Source organism: Triturus cristatus, chromosome 4_1 (genome assembly GCF_964204655.1).
Source record: "Triturus cristatus chromosome 4_1, aTriCri1.1, whole genome shotgun sequence".
Classification (NCBI taxonomy): Eukaryota; Metazoa; Chordata; class Amphibia; order Caudata; family Salamandridae; genus Triturus; species Triturus cristatus.
Window position 1 is genome coordinate 397,430,912 of NC_140585.1, and position 15,183 is coordinate 397,446,094.

General features: G+C 45.0%; 1 protein-coding gene across 1 annotated transcript in view; it reads left to right on the forward strand.

The window, feature by feature from the left end:
• The window catches only part of EFCAB6 (EF-hand calcium binding domain 6), an 879,195-nt gene that overhangs the window by 639,082 nt on the left and 224,930 nt on the right, over positions 1 to 15,183 (forward strand). The window contains exon 22 of the mRNA XM_085652469.1: positions 2,330 to 2,536. Within this exon, the coding sequence (XP_085508595.1) occupies positions 2,330 to 2,536 (207 nt within the window). The remainder of the gene's footprint in view (positions 1 to 2,329; positions 2,537 to 15,183) is intronic.

Sequence of the window (15,183 nt, forward strand, 5' to 3'; positions counted from 1 at the left end):
CATTCCTTGGTCTCCCAGACCAAAATTTCCTTTTCACGTCCCCTATTGTGATGAGGTACCTTAAAGGTGTAACCAGTTTGTGTCCTTCAACTCCTTTTTGGTATGCCCTAATGGAACCTAAACCTTGTTCTCAACTTTTTGACGGGGTCTCTGTTTGAACCCCTTCACAGTTACCAGTTGCAATTGTTGATGATAAAGACAGCCTTTTTGGTTGCCGTTATTTCGACAAGGCAGGTCAGCGAGTTGCAAGCTCTGAGTGCCCATCTGCCATTCACATCCTTTTTACCCAAAAACATCATGTGACATAAGTTGGTATTGCCACTTTTATCCTAGAAGAACCAGGCACTAATGTTCGTGGTGATACAAATGACCAGTTATACTACTTTAATTCTCTTTATGTAGTCTCTCTAAGAACCTAGTTGATAGCCTACAGTGGGCCCAGAATGCAGCTCTGTGTGCCACATTTGGGCTTAAAAAAAGATCATGTGTCTGGCACTCGTATATCCTTTCAGTGGTGCCCCGTGCTGGACTGCATTGTTGTCAGGATGCCTTATGTAACATTTAAATGTTTATATTAGTAGGTTTTTGGTTACCCTACGTATAAAATCACTTTGCGAGTTACAACTTGCGATCTACATGTCAAGCATCAGTCTATTCTATGATTCTGAAACAGTCTTGTCACACATAGAGGCTGTTCTTTATCGGTTCTAGCTCCTCTACTTGGAAAACATCACCATCTGACAATAAGAAGTGTATCACATTTCTAGGATTCTCAGAACAAAGTTCAGTCCTTCCTTTTTGGTTAGGCAGTTATTTAGGTCAGTACCAAGAGACTTTTTTTAGGGTAGTCGAAACTTTCTAAATGGTGTCGCTAAGTTATTTAACTCGCAAACACGATATGCACAACTTATACATGAACATTTGTTTCAAAGCAGAATCATTGCACTCCGACATTATGCGTGGGGATTATACCACTGCTCATCAGTGGGATCATGAGGCTGGACCAGCTCCATGGAAATTAGTCTAAGTCCCCTCCATGAAGAACTTTCCAACCCAAACTACTAGGGAACATCCTTAAATCATGCTACGAGCATCGCCAAATCGGGGTTCTGTCTCTTTTAGAGATCACCAGTGTGGCTTGTGTCGATGACACAGTTAGCAAGGACTCCCGCGTCTAGATACCACCCGGTCCCTAAACGTAAGGAAGGTATATTAAAATATGGCATTGGAAATATTTTCAATGAGACTTTTCTCCTACAGGGGTAATACCTCACAGCAGCAGTCTACCACTTTATTTAGCTCAGCAGTGTCGCTACAAGAGAATACCAGTCACACGTAAATCAGTCCGCCCTTGCCCCATACTCAGCTGTCCATCCTGAAATGCTGAGCCATGTCTTCCCTATGTAGAACAAGAAGCAATCCATCCTGAAATGCTGAGCCATGTCTTCCCTATGTAGAACAAGAAGCAATCCATCCTGAAATGCTGAGCCATGTCTTCCCTATGTAGAACAAGAAGCAATCCATCATGAAATGCTGAGCCATGTCTTCCCTATGTAGAACAAGAAGCAATCCCTCCTGAAATGCTGAGTCATGTCTTCCCTATGTAGAACAAGAAGCAATCCATCCTGAAATGCTGAGCCATGTCTTCCCTATGTAGAACAAGAAGCAATCCATCCTGAAATGCTGAGCCATGTCTTCCCTATGTAGAACAAGAAGCAATCCATCCTGAAATGCTGAGCCATGTCTTCCCTATGTAGAACAAGAAGCAATCCATCCTGAAATGCTGAGCCATGTCTTCCCTATGTAGAACAAGAAGCAATCCATCCTGAAATGCTGAGCCATGTCTTCCATATGTAGAACAAGAAGCAATCCATCCTGAAATTCTGAGTCATGTCTTCCCTATGTAGAACAAGAAGCAATCCATCCTGAAATGCTGAGTCATGTCTTCCCTATGTAGAACAAGAAGCAATCAGCCCCAAACTCTGTGTGAATTTGTGCGGTTTGACTGTGGTATGAATAGTGGTTCGAAGCCAGAGGTTATCCTGACGAGCCACAACCAAGAATGACTAAACTGGGATTGAGTGCTCATATGCAACTGTGACCACTGTCCTCTGAATCCACCAACGTGTCATTGTTTTAGGTTTTCACCCCGTCTCCAATGCCCACCGGCTTGAAACTCCTCCAACACAAGAGATGAGCAATGACAGTTAAGCAACCTTTCCTTTCAACTGTTGTATTTTTATATCAATACTACATGGACTGGCTGGTATAGTTAGTTATGTATTGAAATAAAGTTAATCAATATTGATACAAATCTCTGTTCTGAAAGGTATGATGCAGGTGGGAAAGGCTACCTCACTCAGGAAGAATTTCTGCAAAAGCTTGGCGTGGACTCCAGGTCTTCTACCGTGGATGGTAACTGCACAAGTTTAATGGCGCATGACAGCCAAAAGAAAGTATTGCCAAGAGAACTAGGTGAGGAACAGAAGCAAAAAACAGAGGATCAAGACATAAAGATGATTGAACAGAACATCAAGTAAGTAATTTGACCTAATATTAGTTTGATTGTAAAAATGACAACGTGCAAAATGGTAAAAATAATGTATTATTTATGTATATGTTTTGGGCCTTAACTCTTGGTCAGTGTCTGCACAAAATGCATTTCCCTTTCTATCACAAGAGCTTCCAGACCCGTGGTGGCTACTGGCTCCTGCTCCTCATGGATGTGCAATTTGAAACCGTGGTGTTCTTGCCTGTAGTCCGAACAGGAGGCACCGGCCATTCACAGTCAGAAGGAAGGACTGGGTTCTTTATGGGTTTGTGTGTGTTGTGATTCTCCCTTGATGCCCTAAGGATACGAATAACAAATGATGGCAATAGCAGCGTGTACATGCTTACATTTTTAATTTATAGTTTGGTTGGGATTTTTTTTAGTTTTCTTCTTTTCAAGCCATTTTGCATAATTGCAGATATGTATTCCTTGAGATTGGTGCAAAGCAGCAGAGTGCTGTATGATACACGGGCATGCAGTACAGCAGGTAAGCGGTGCACAGGTAGGGGGCAGACTAGCAGCTGGGTCAGTGAGGTCCCTGTGAGAAAGGGTGGGGCGTGTAGTCACGTGACATGATGCTCATGAAGGACTGCTAACAGGACAGGGTCCTGCACTTTTCTCAGAAGGGGAGGAGGATGGACAATGCCTGTCGCACTTCGACCAGGATCGCATTAAGCAACCCACTCTGTAGGGCTGCAGCTCACAATGCGCTGGATTAAATATGCTGTTACTTGTAAGCAAGAAGCATAAACGAGTTGATATAATTTGTGCCATTTCTGTAGTCAGTTAAAAGGATTTCCGGAGAATATTTTCATTACAGCAGTGTTTTTCAGCTGCTTTGTGTGAAGCCATAGTGAGTGTGCTGGCCACGGCTCTAGTACTTTGTGGCACTTAACACATTAACCATTTGCTCTCATCAAGCAACATTGCACGGCCACGAGAATGTTTCCAATAAAGCACTGCATTTCAATACTATGTAAAATGCTGTAAAAAAGTATATATTTTATTGGGTGCCAAATGATAGCACACTTAATTACAGCACCTTAATGAATGATTCATTAAGTGTTTTCATGTCAACCTACACAGTGCTTCCAGTAGAGAGTTGCCTTAATTGCTAAAGAGAAATAGACATGCACTCGTCTTCAATTTAAATAAGGAATGAAACACAATGTTTTTTTTGCTGCAGTGGAAATAAAATTACTTTTGATGGATACTTCTGCCTCCAGACTCCTCACATTTGTAATATTCTCAGGCACTAGACTGATCCGGAAAATTCTGTAAACCCACTGCAGTGCCAGTAGGTGGCGTTAGCCTTGATTACTGCCTGGGTATGACATCATAGGAGCCTTATAGCGGTACTCTGATGGCCTGACATCTGTTCCTTTTTTCCATGCGCTGAGGCAGTGTCACTTATAAACTTTTTAAATGTCATGCAGTTGAAAACACTATGGGGGTCATTATGATGGCGGTCAGATTTTTTCAGGCCACCACCGTAGCAGAGATTGGGTTCAACTGGCATGCGTGCGGCGGTCCCGCCCATGGTATTATGATGTGACCGCCACACGCATGGCGCTCACTGGGTCTGTCCGCCATACACCCAGCAGTCCCGCCCTTTGTATTATGATGAGCCCGCCACTGCAGAGGTCGGATTCCGAGGCTTTAACATTGTGGCGGGCGGTGCTGGCAGCAGCAACGCTGCGTTGCAAAAACAAGCATGTTGTGCATTTCACTGCTCTACGTGGACTGTGCCTGCCACTTGGTGCAGTGAAATGTAGGGGGGTACCATGGGTACACCCCAGTACACCCCCCCAACACGACGGGGGCCCGCAACGAGCCCCCAAACACAATCCCCGCCAGCCTTTCCATAATGGAGAGACCGCCGTGGAAAAGCTGGCTTCCACATGCATCCTAACGGCGGAAAAAGCTAGGCACTGGCACCATTTAGCGGTCCAGCTCCACCCGCTGGCCAACAGGCGGATTGATACCGGCGGAAAAGCGGCGGAGGGATTTTCACACTGCTGCGGTCACCACCGCCATCATAGTTCAAAGCAAACGGAGACAAACTCTACCTTATTTATCAAAAAAGTACACAGTATCAATAAGTATCTTTAGATGCAAGCTAGAGACACACAAAGGAAGGAGAACAAAGAACATACAATTGAATACATATATAAGTACACACACAGCTTTGATTGAAATTTTATACAAATATTTATTGCATTGCTTTAGATAAATGATGTTACATCATTTATCTAAAGCAATGCAATAAATATTTGTATAAAATTTCAATCAAAGCTGTGTGTGTACTTATATATGTATTCAATTGTATGTTCTTTGTTCTCCTTCCTTTGTGTGTCTCTAGCTTGCATCTAAAGATACTTATTGATACTGTGTACTTTTTTGATAAATAAGGTAGAGTTTGTCTCCGTTTGCTTTGAACTAGTCTCCCCATTGTCTCTACCTCTATTTGTGTTGTTTGGGGCCCCCCTTCTGTTGATTGGCACCACCGCCATCATAATCTGACCTGCGGTTTTCAAGGTTACGATCGCGGTGCGGATGCCACCGCCGGCCCGGCGGTTGCGATCCACCCGCCATCCTAATGACCCCCTATGTATGAAGACTGGATTTTATGGGACTTTGACAACATGTGACTTGATTTCCAGCATTTTACAGAATGCAGAAATACAGTGATGTATTGACAAAACTTTCCCATCCATCCTAATCGTAGCTTGTAAAGAAATGTTGTATTTATTTACTTATATTTTTTACGTAGTGCGCCCACATTTATGTAGACTCATTTTTAGGTTGAATGTACTAATATTTACAAAGTTTGGGCTTACTATAACATTTTCTAGACTTCTTGCCAGTCAGTCACAGCATTGTTAGGGAGAATAACAAACCCCTACTGTTATCAATATAGAATACTTAATTGCTTATAGATGGCTTCTTTCATTTTCATGCTTGTAACTTTGAATTCACATTATTAAATATTAAATATAAAATGTCTGTAATAATAAACAAGCATTGGCAATAGGTTTGGTGTTGGTTGCCAGCTGATTGGCTTTGCCAACACTTTTTTAATGTCTTATTACAAAAACGTAAAAAAATGGGCTGTTCTTAAATGTTTTTGTAAAAAAGTTTTATAAATACATAAAAAATGGCCTCTGTGCATGCAGGCTCAAGCAAACTTCTTCGAATATTTTGTAACAGAGATGTATAAAAACATTTAACCATGGTCGCTATTGAGTGTGAATGCCCTCACATGGGTGCCTATATTGGAATGAGCTGAAAGCCCATTCAAAGATGGCTGCCCTTGCATGTGCATGTACACACAAGGGCAGCTATTTTAGAACGAGTTGAAAGCCCATTCACACATATGGCAGCTGCAAGCCGTGTGTGTGTGGAATGCAGCACACCTCAAGCATTGGCGAGGGCCCAGTAGCTGTGTTTGGAGAGCTGCCGGGATATCATCATCATCATCATCAAAGGCTTTATTTCGATATAAATATATCTTAAAAGCATACATGTAAAATATACACATTAAAATTTTAAAAAACATCAGTACATTGCGAAAAGGCCAAACAATTCAGATCCGCTACTGGTGTTAATAAATTAGATAAAAACCAGAGAACTAGAATAAAAACAAATTAAACAAGATAAGCAAGCCTAATTGATCTAATACGCCAAGCCCAACCAAGGAACTTGGCTAACCCACAAACAAAAAGGGGACGGGGGTCGCTTTTTAGTATTCGGATGGCCTCTATATGGAACCTTGTGCCCAATATTCTGCAAAGAGGCTTAAGCCATCTCCTTCGGGGGGCTGAATAAGCCAAACATTCAAACAGTAGATGGGGTACAGACTCAAGCCTGTTTTCGCAAAAGGGACAGGAAGAGATTGTCTGCCTTGGGGCCTTCCACCTAGATGTCAGTTCACCAACAGGGAGTAAGCCTATTCTAAATTGGAAGTACAAAGCCCTATCCTTGCGGTTTGTAATAGTGTCCAGATAAGGTTCGCGGAAACCCACATCCTTGATTAGGAGAAAATCCATGGATGTCCTACATAGATTGGCATCACTATTTCTAGTACCCGCTACCCAGGCCCAATAAATCTTTTTCAGCTCCAACTTAGGGGGAGCAGATCTGTTGGTCCAATATTCGCCGAGGCCAAGGTTGAAGAGAAGACGCTTTACTTCCCTCAACCAAGGAATCTTGGCCCAGGCTGGTGAACCCAGCACGTCGGTTAGGCCGTCTGCGTAGCTGGATAGTTCTGGCGTTCTCCAAATTCTTGCCCATAAGAGAAGAGGGTGAAGCCTTGCATGGTCTCTCAATGGGCGGATTCCTGTGTCCAGGAACAAGGGGAGGTTTGGGGTACTATAGGGAAGCCCCATTAGATCTTTTAGAAATTTGTTTTCCGAACGGGAAAGAAGATCTGCCTTTTGGACCCCCCAAAGTTCAGCTCCATATAGAGCGGCGCTTACAGCCTTTGCCTTGTAAATGTCCAGAACAGCAGCGATAGGTTTTAAGGATGAGGCGCGATGTTCCTTGAGCAAGGCCCCCACTACCCTCTTATGTGTCAACAACATCTTTTGGAGGTGGCAGTTCCAGCTCATAGAGTCACAGAGTCGGACGCCCAGATAATCGAACTCTGAGACTCTCTCCAGCGCGACAGAATCTAATGTCGGTGGTTTGGCCAGTTTTTTAGGGGGATTAAGGACCAGATACTTTGTCTTTGCAGTGTTAATGACCAACCCTCTTGCATCACAGAAGGACTTAAAATTGGTTAGCAAGCTCTGCAGACCTGCCGGGGATTTTGAGATCAGGAGGGTGTCATCTGCGAATAGAAGAGTAGATATTCTTTTGCCAGCCAGGGATGGTGCATCTGCTGGGTGTTGAAGCAGGTGCTCCACCACTCCATTAACGTATAAGGAAAACAAAGTAGGAGCAAGAACACATCCCTGGCGTACCCCTCTATTTACAGGGATGCATGCTGTTTTTTGCCCCTGGCTACCCCACCTGATCTGAGCAAAGTTGTCCGCGTGTAGATTTATTAGCAGGTTTAGCAAATAGGGTGGAATACCCAGTTCGTTTAATACTCTCCAGAGTTGGCTACGGGGAACTAGGTCGAAGGCAGTCCGCAAGTCTATAAAGGCGAGATATAGACTGCCCCTAGCCAGGAGAACGACCTTCCAGTAAAGCATCATTAATCTGAAGGATTGCTCTATTGTCCCCGTGCCTACTCTGAACCCTGCCTGGAAATCAGAGAGGATGCCCTTGTCCTCCACCCACTGCAATATCCTGGTTAAAACCACCTTACCAGCCACCTTTTGAGAGGTGTCTAGAAGACTTATTGGACGGTAGTTAGCCGGGTCGTTCCGACAGCCTTTCTTAAAAATAGGAACGACCTCAGCACCCGTCCATGAGGTCGGAAGAGATGCCCCTTCGAAGTTGGAATTTAGTAGGGCAGAGATCAGTTTTCCCCAGTGATCTGGGTTAGCGCGTAGCAGGTCTCCGGGAATTCCGTCCAGGCCTGCTGCTTTATTGGGGCCAAATTGTTTATTGCCCCCTCCACTTCCTTAGGTGTAAACTGAAGCTCATCCTTAAGTTGGGCAAAGTCGTAAGGACGACAGGGGCTCAGGGTCGCCCCCACTTCCTGAGGCGTTGAGTAAAGTTTAGTGAAGTGATCAACCCATGCAGTCTCTGCGACATTACAAGTAATCATTGAGTCCACCGGTTTCTTCCTGGATCTCAGGAGGTCCAGAAGCCCTTTGCATCTTTTCTTGCGCTTGCGGCTTTGAGATCACACCAAAACTGGTCTTCCCAATCTGCCTTTGCTTTTGCTAGAGCTCTCTTATAGTTGCCCCTGGCTATACATACTAGATTTCTGTTCTTGGCTTTTACAGCTTTTAATAGTTCCCTTTTAGCTAATCGACAAGAGTCTGTAAACCAACCGAATGGGCCCTTCCTTGAGTCTCCCTTAGCCCCCTTATCCGCATTCTTGGCTATAAATAGGTCACCTATAGCCTTTGTGGTTTGGGCAAAAGCTACGGATACCTCTAGTGCACTTATGGAGGGGGAATCTAAGCGCAAAGAGATATTAGCCATTACTAGTTGTGCCTCCCGCATCTTGGTCTCGTTGCCACTGAACGTCTTCCACTTCAGGCGCCTGCCACAGTTAGTAGGACATACTTCGTGTGAGGATTTCCACACGTGAGGAAATAGGATAGAGGGGCTGCTCTTCCACAAATGAGAGAAGGATAAAAGCAGGGGGTTGTGGTCACTTTCTATAGACGGACGAACCTCCATATCCTCCAGGAAGGACCACAGGCAGAAGTTCAGCATGGCATAGTCGATCCTGGACGAATGGCCTATTCTATTAAATGTATGTGCCCCCTTTTGATCAGATTTAGATCTGCCATTAGTAGCTCTCAGACCGTATTCTAGACAGAGTGCGTTAAGGTCTATGGCGTTTTGAGACCATCTTTTAATTGGAGCAATGGACAAAGATGGAATGCCTCTTCTAGCATCGTCATCTCTACAACCCAACACATCCTCAGCTGCGAGCGGTTCGAAAGTGCAATTAAAATCCCCCGCTAGTAGGACAAGGGAATTTGAACCACAATTTTTGAGTTCCTCATCAATGCCAGTTAGGGGGAGAGTGGATCCTCCACCCCTAGAGCCTCTAACATAGATATTCAGTATTTCGAGTTCCGGCCCTCCACTCGGGCCTCGAAGTGATAGTCTCTGTAAATCTGGGGAGATAGTGGCAATGCTTTTAGCTGAACACCGCAGGGAAATGCTTGTCCAAATTAAGAGCCCGCCAGAAGGGCGGCCCTTACCCTCCTTGGATCGAACAGCTGGGACAAAATAGGTAGTAAAGCCCAGTTTATGCTGTGGTTCTAGACACCACGTTTCTTGGAATAGGCAAATCCCACAGGTTTCAATAAATGCGTTCCACTCAGGGATGGCTAAGTTTCTCGCCAGACCAGCAATATTCCAACTGGCAACCTTCAGAGGCACAATTTGGTCCTTTCCCTGGCTTGGAGTTGTCGCGCCTATATTGGGAGTTGAATTGGTAGTGTTGGTTACCTCTCCAGCGCGTATGGCCACATCGTGAGAAGACGAGAGGCTCGGGCTCTTCATCGTATCCAATGAGTGATAAGAATACATTTTGGGTGAGCTAGGGCAACCAACGAAATATGTGGGGGCAGCCGTTATTAAAATTGTGCATGGACTTGTGTGTGAAACCTGCGAGGGGGCATAAATGGCCGGCTTCTGGATCGTGGGAGTGGGATTAGTGTCTGTAAGAATGTTTAGGTAATCATCAGTGGATAGGGAAAAGCTGGTAGGGATGTGGTCCAAAGCCACCATGCTCTGACTTGTAGATGTTGATGGTCAATCCACCGAGTCCAGGCAACTAAATCTATTGGACAATGGCAAGTCACTCCAACCTAAGGTGAGAGGTACCGTCCTACCCCTTTGGACCTGCCAGCCATCCCACGCCCTACTGCCAGCCCATTTGGAGTCCTTGAGACCATCCCTTAGTAAATCAGGATAACAATTAGGGGGAGGATAGAAGAAGGAAAGCCTTCGTGTCTCAATTTCATCCTGCTTAGCACTTCTGGCACGGCGGCAGATATATTCCGCTGTGTATGGATTGTCAAAATTTACAACAACACAATCCCCGCGGGCCCGCTTTTTTCCACCACCTACCCAGGACACCCTGCGTACCATTAGGATTTTACTTGCGCAAGAAGGTGGGAGCGGTCTGTTTTGGGTGAGCCAGTGTTGAACCTTATTTTTTAGGGAGTCCAGGGGTTCCTCCATATTGGGCCTTAGGACTGGGACACCTGTCATTATGATGACGTAGGGGTCAGCTTCAGGTGGTAAATTTAAGTGCTGGCCATTCGAATCCCTGTCGTTGTCAGAATTATTGTTCGTTCTCCCAGGGAATTTGGATGGTACAGAATTCAAATTAGCAACTGGGGGTTGGGGTTTGGCTGGTTCAGCAGCCTTCTTACAATCACCCATGAGTGGCTCAGATCCTTTATTCGAGTCATTAGATGATAATAACGAGCCCAACCCGGTGGGTGGGTTGAAGGGTTCCCTAGAAACAGTCAGCTCGCCGCCTAACCCTGCATTAGGAGGGATAGTCGAGAGAGATTTATTCCCAGATGTCAACAATTTTTCAATGTTCAGGAGTGACAGTTCCAAAGGTCGTAAGAGAGATTTAATAAGATCATCCATTCTGGACAAAAGAAGATCATTGGCCTCACAAGTCCTGCACCCCTCTCCCAATCTTGTAGAAACCCCAGGCATGATTGGATTCAAAGGGGAAGCTGGAGCATCCATCGGTCCTCCCTGACTGAGGATACTGTTTCTGTGTTGGTGAGAAGTAGGGGCTATTTTGGTAGATTTGCATTTGCGCTTGGTTGCCTCCCTAGCCTTCTTAAATTTGGGGATAGCACCTTCCCCATTGCTCCTTGACACATTAGTAATCGGGGGCGCCTGGCCAGGACTCCTCAGGAGGGCTGGCGTCCTAGCAAGGGTCGTGCTAGATTGTGAGTCTAAAGATGTTAATGATGCCGAGAGATCAACAGTATTAGGAACTCCATGTGTCTCGGCCTGCACCAACATTAAGGGCCTAGACTCCCTTTGGTTTGCAGGAGACTTGGATAGAGCTAGTGCCCCCAAGGAAGAGCGTCTTGCCATGGCCAGATCTTGGGACACCCTACGCTCAAGAAGTGATATGCCTTGGTTAATGGCCTCATTCGCTCTGGTGATATATTGATCGATTGGGCCTGTTACATGTGTAGGACCATTTTTGCTACCCCTCGTAATCATTATGCTGCTTTACTAGGATAAGCTAAAACAGCTCAGGCTCAAAGAAGGGATAACAAGACACCAAATATGAGGGGGAAATCAGTGAAGCAACAGTTAGAGGAATAAAGCTTCCAAGATAGAGGATACAAAATGGAGTAGCAAAAGTGAGTGTCCGCAAAACAGTCTTACCCGAACTTCTGGCGGGTTTGAGCAAGTCCACTGAACAGAAGTACTTGATAGTTGATACGTCTGCAGGGCGCTTTCTCACATCAAGTGTTGTAGGCGTTTTTTGTAGGACAAGCTCCCTTAAGGAACCTGACTCAACCTCTGTGACCACAGGGGAGGCGTTGCTCAGAGTCCCTTGAGCGCGTTGGACCGATGGCACCCGGCGGCTTTTCAGGTGTTCCGGCCGACCGAGGTGACGTCACCCGCTGCGCCGGGAGCGTGGCACACTGGGAAATGTGGTTCCTCCTATGCCGTTCCCCTCACGGCGTCGGTGATGTCGGGTGGAGCAACCAGGATTCCCCCAAGGCAGAAGTTTCCCCTTTGCGGCAAGTCCAGGTAAGAATGCAAGTAGGCGCGCGTCCCGCGCTGCGGTGGCACCCGGCGGCTTTTCAGGTGTTCCGGCCGACCGAGGTGACGTCACCCGCTGCGCCGGGAGCGTGGCACACTGGGAAATGTGGTTCCTCCTATGCCGTTCCCCTCACGGCGTCGGTGATGTCGGGTGGAGCAACCAGGATTCCCCCAAGGCAGAAGTTTTCCCCTTTGCGGCAAGTCCAGGTAAGAATGCAAGTAGGCGCGCGTCCCGGGATATCAGAAAGTGGAGAATAAGTTAAAAATAAAAGAGGAAAAATAATATATTTTAAAGTAAGCACACAATAGATGGCCAATAAATCCCAGTTACTAAAAGGCACAACTTTCTATGTGGTTGACAATATTGTGCTTTTGCAGAATGTCACCTGCCACAAATGGAAAGGAACCAATGGCTGAAGTGGTCTGATCTATTGCCCCTTGCTGTTTGCTTTAGTGGGCAAAAACAACATACAAATAAAAGCTGAAACGATCAACAAACGAAGAGGGCATTGCATTTGTGAGTACATTATGTATATACTGTTTAGTCAAATCAGAAGATCTTCTCTAGCACTAGACCTAAACAGGGCCCCATTTCTGAACAAGGTTGCCTAACTAGAGTTAAACAGAACACTCAAAAAAAGAGTGTTATGAAAAAGAGTCAGAAGTTGAGGTTTGTGAGGTACATGGTGAAAGTAAATGACATACCTAGAACAATAAGGCATAACAGCTACTAATGACAAAAAAATACCAGTATTTTCATTGCATCTTTAGAAAGGTTAATGTGCGTGTTCATCTCTACTTTGTGAACAAATCAAACAAGATGGTATGACAGCAGTGCAAAGGCAATAAGTGAACAGCACTGTGTCTGCATGAAAAGCTGATGGATCTAAACAGCACACACTTCCTAAAAATAAAAAACTCAGCAATTGAAATTTACATCAAAGAAAACACTGTGAATCTCATTTAAAAGACATATGTCATGTCTTATATGCAGTCTAACAAAAGGACTACATAATGACCCTCCCAAATCTAATGGGAGCATAAAGGGGATAATGTAACGGTCCGTATAATGCTAAAGACTTGCCGGAACACGCTATCCAGGCAAAGGCATTCCATGAGAAACACATATGTTAAAGTAAAAAAAAAATGTACCGTGATATCATACAGATAAAGTTGACTTTAACCAGCCCTAAAAAGCTAAATGAATGTAGAGACACACTTGGCTCTGCTATGTGTGAAAAGATAAAGCCATCATGACTTGAGGCAGCATGCCACCTATTCATGATTGTTTACTGCATGGCACCTTGTCGAGGCATTTAGGGGAGGTGTTTAGCAAACATTGCCAGTGCCAACAAAAGTGGCTTTAGTAAGGTAACGCATACAAACACAAGCGTACTCAAGTGCATATTACATGTGTTAGCACATTCATTCTAGACCTGTTGGCTTTGTCAAAGCTTGTGTAGAAACTGCAGGCACCAAAATGTGTTGTGCATTCACTTGCTCCCATTTTTCTCTCCTGACAAATGGCATCATAGGAGTAAAGTACATAATTGCTTCTTCTAATGTATTTCAGTAAATATCTGTGGTCTTGAATAACTTATGTACTCATATGTTGAATGAAAAATGTCCTAGTAATAATGACGGAAAGTTTCAATTCTATTAAGGACGTGGAGACAAGGATTATGATTAACTTTCTGTATTCCTTTCTCCAGCAGATTTCAACTTTAATCAAAAAAATTAACATTCCCATAAGTCACGTAATACAGGTCATCCACAATCCACCTCTTAGACCCCGAGGGCGTGTGCTTCCTGCATGACTTCCTCTTTCTTGACTGTGACCGTTCTATCCTCGAGCCCTGTTAGTCCGTCTTGTTACCTTCCGAACCTGGAAGAAGTGGAGAAACAACCAATCACTCATACTTCAGTGAAAAACCTCAGGAAAACGTTTCAGACATGATTCAACCTTATCAAATGTGAACATTAATAGCTACGTCCTCTCATGGACCCTAAATTAGAATTAGGTAATAGTCAAAATCACATACTTATACCATACGACTGAGTATCACCTTTTGGGATCATAATTCCTCCGTTCTGGACTGGGATCAGGTTTCTAGTAGCTTCGGGTGGGGATAATCCTCGCCTCCGCATCCTTTATAGAATTGAAACTTTCCGTCGTGATCACTAGGACATTTTTCATTCTATGTCAGGACTGGAGGTGAGGATTATGCTCGTTCAAAGCTTATCCGCCACCAAGGAAGCCAAGTCCACGACTGGCTTAAAGTAAAATCTCTTGAACATAGAGTCTGATGACCAGTCTGCAGCGTTTATGGTATCTTTAAACCTGGCCCCCCAAGAGAAAGCTTTTGAAGCCATAGCTCCCCTCACTGAATGGGCACCGAACTGCAAGATATTTATACCCGCTTCTTGCATCACCCATCTGATCCAACGGGCTATGGTTGGCAGTTAGACCGCCTTGAAAGGCTTCTTAAGAGAGATCAACAACTGAGGTTCCCCTGGTGCATGGGTCTCCTCCATCATACTCTCATATTCATTGAGACAGCGAACCACACACAGCTTAGGGGAATTATCAAAGGCTGGATAGGTCACTATCCTGCAATCTGTCTTGGTTCTATGAACAATGTGAAAAGTAACTCCCTGAGGTGTGAAAACCCTTCCCTAAATGTCCAGGGCTCTAACATAAAACACTCTTCGACTTGACACTAGGCACAAAAGCTTAGCCAGTTTAGCTGACAGCTCTTTACGAAACAGATATTTGTTGGGTTGCCAAGATTGGAAAAGATGTGGAAGCTTATTGCCACCCCGCAAGGACAAGTATCTTGGCTCCGGAGGAAGGGTGCGGTGGATTCCTTGCATCAACTTACAAATGAGCTGATACTCCCCGACCCGGGCTCCTTGAACCGGGGCATGGCCCGCTGATATTGCCGACCTATAAGAAGTGATAGTGCGGTACGCTAGATCCTGAGCCACTAAAGATGCCAATAAATTCATAATGGCTACCACTTCCCACCCCATGGGATCTTGGTCATTCCCAACACACCAACTGGTCCATGCCGATCTGTAGCACTTGGTTGTGTTGTCTGCCCAAGCTGCTCCTAGTTGCATCGGAGCGTCATTCGATAGGCCTGAGAGTCTCCAGAGATGCCTGAAATCCGCCAAGCCACTAAGGGCATTCTCCCTTGCTGGACTAGCGGGAGGGTTTGCCCTGGGAATCCCTAAGA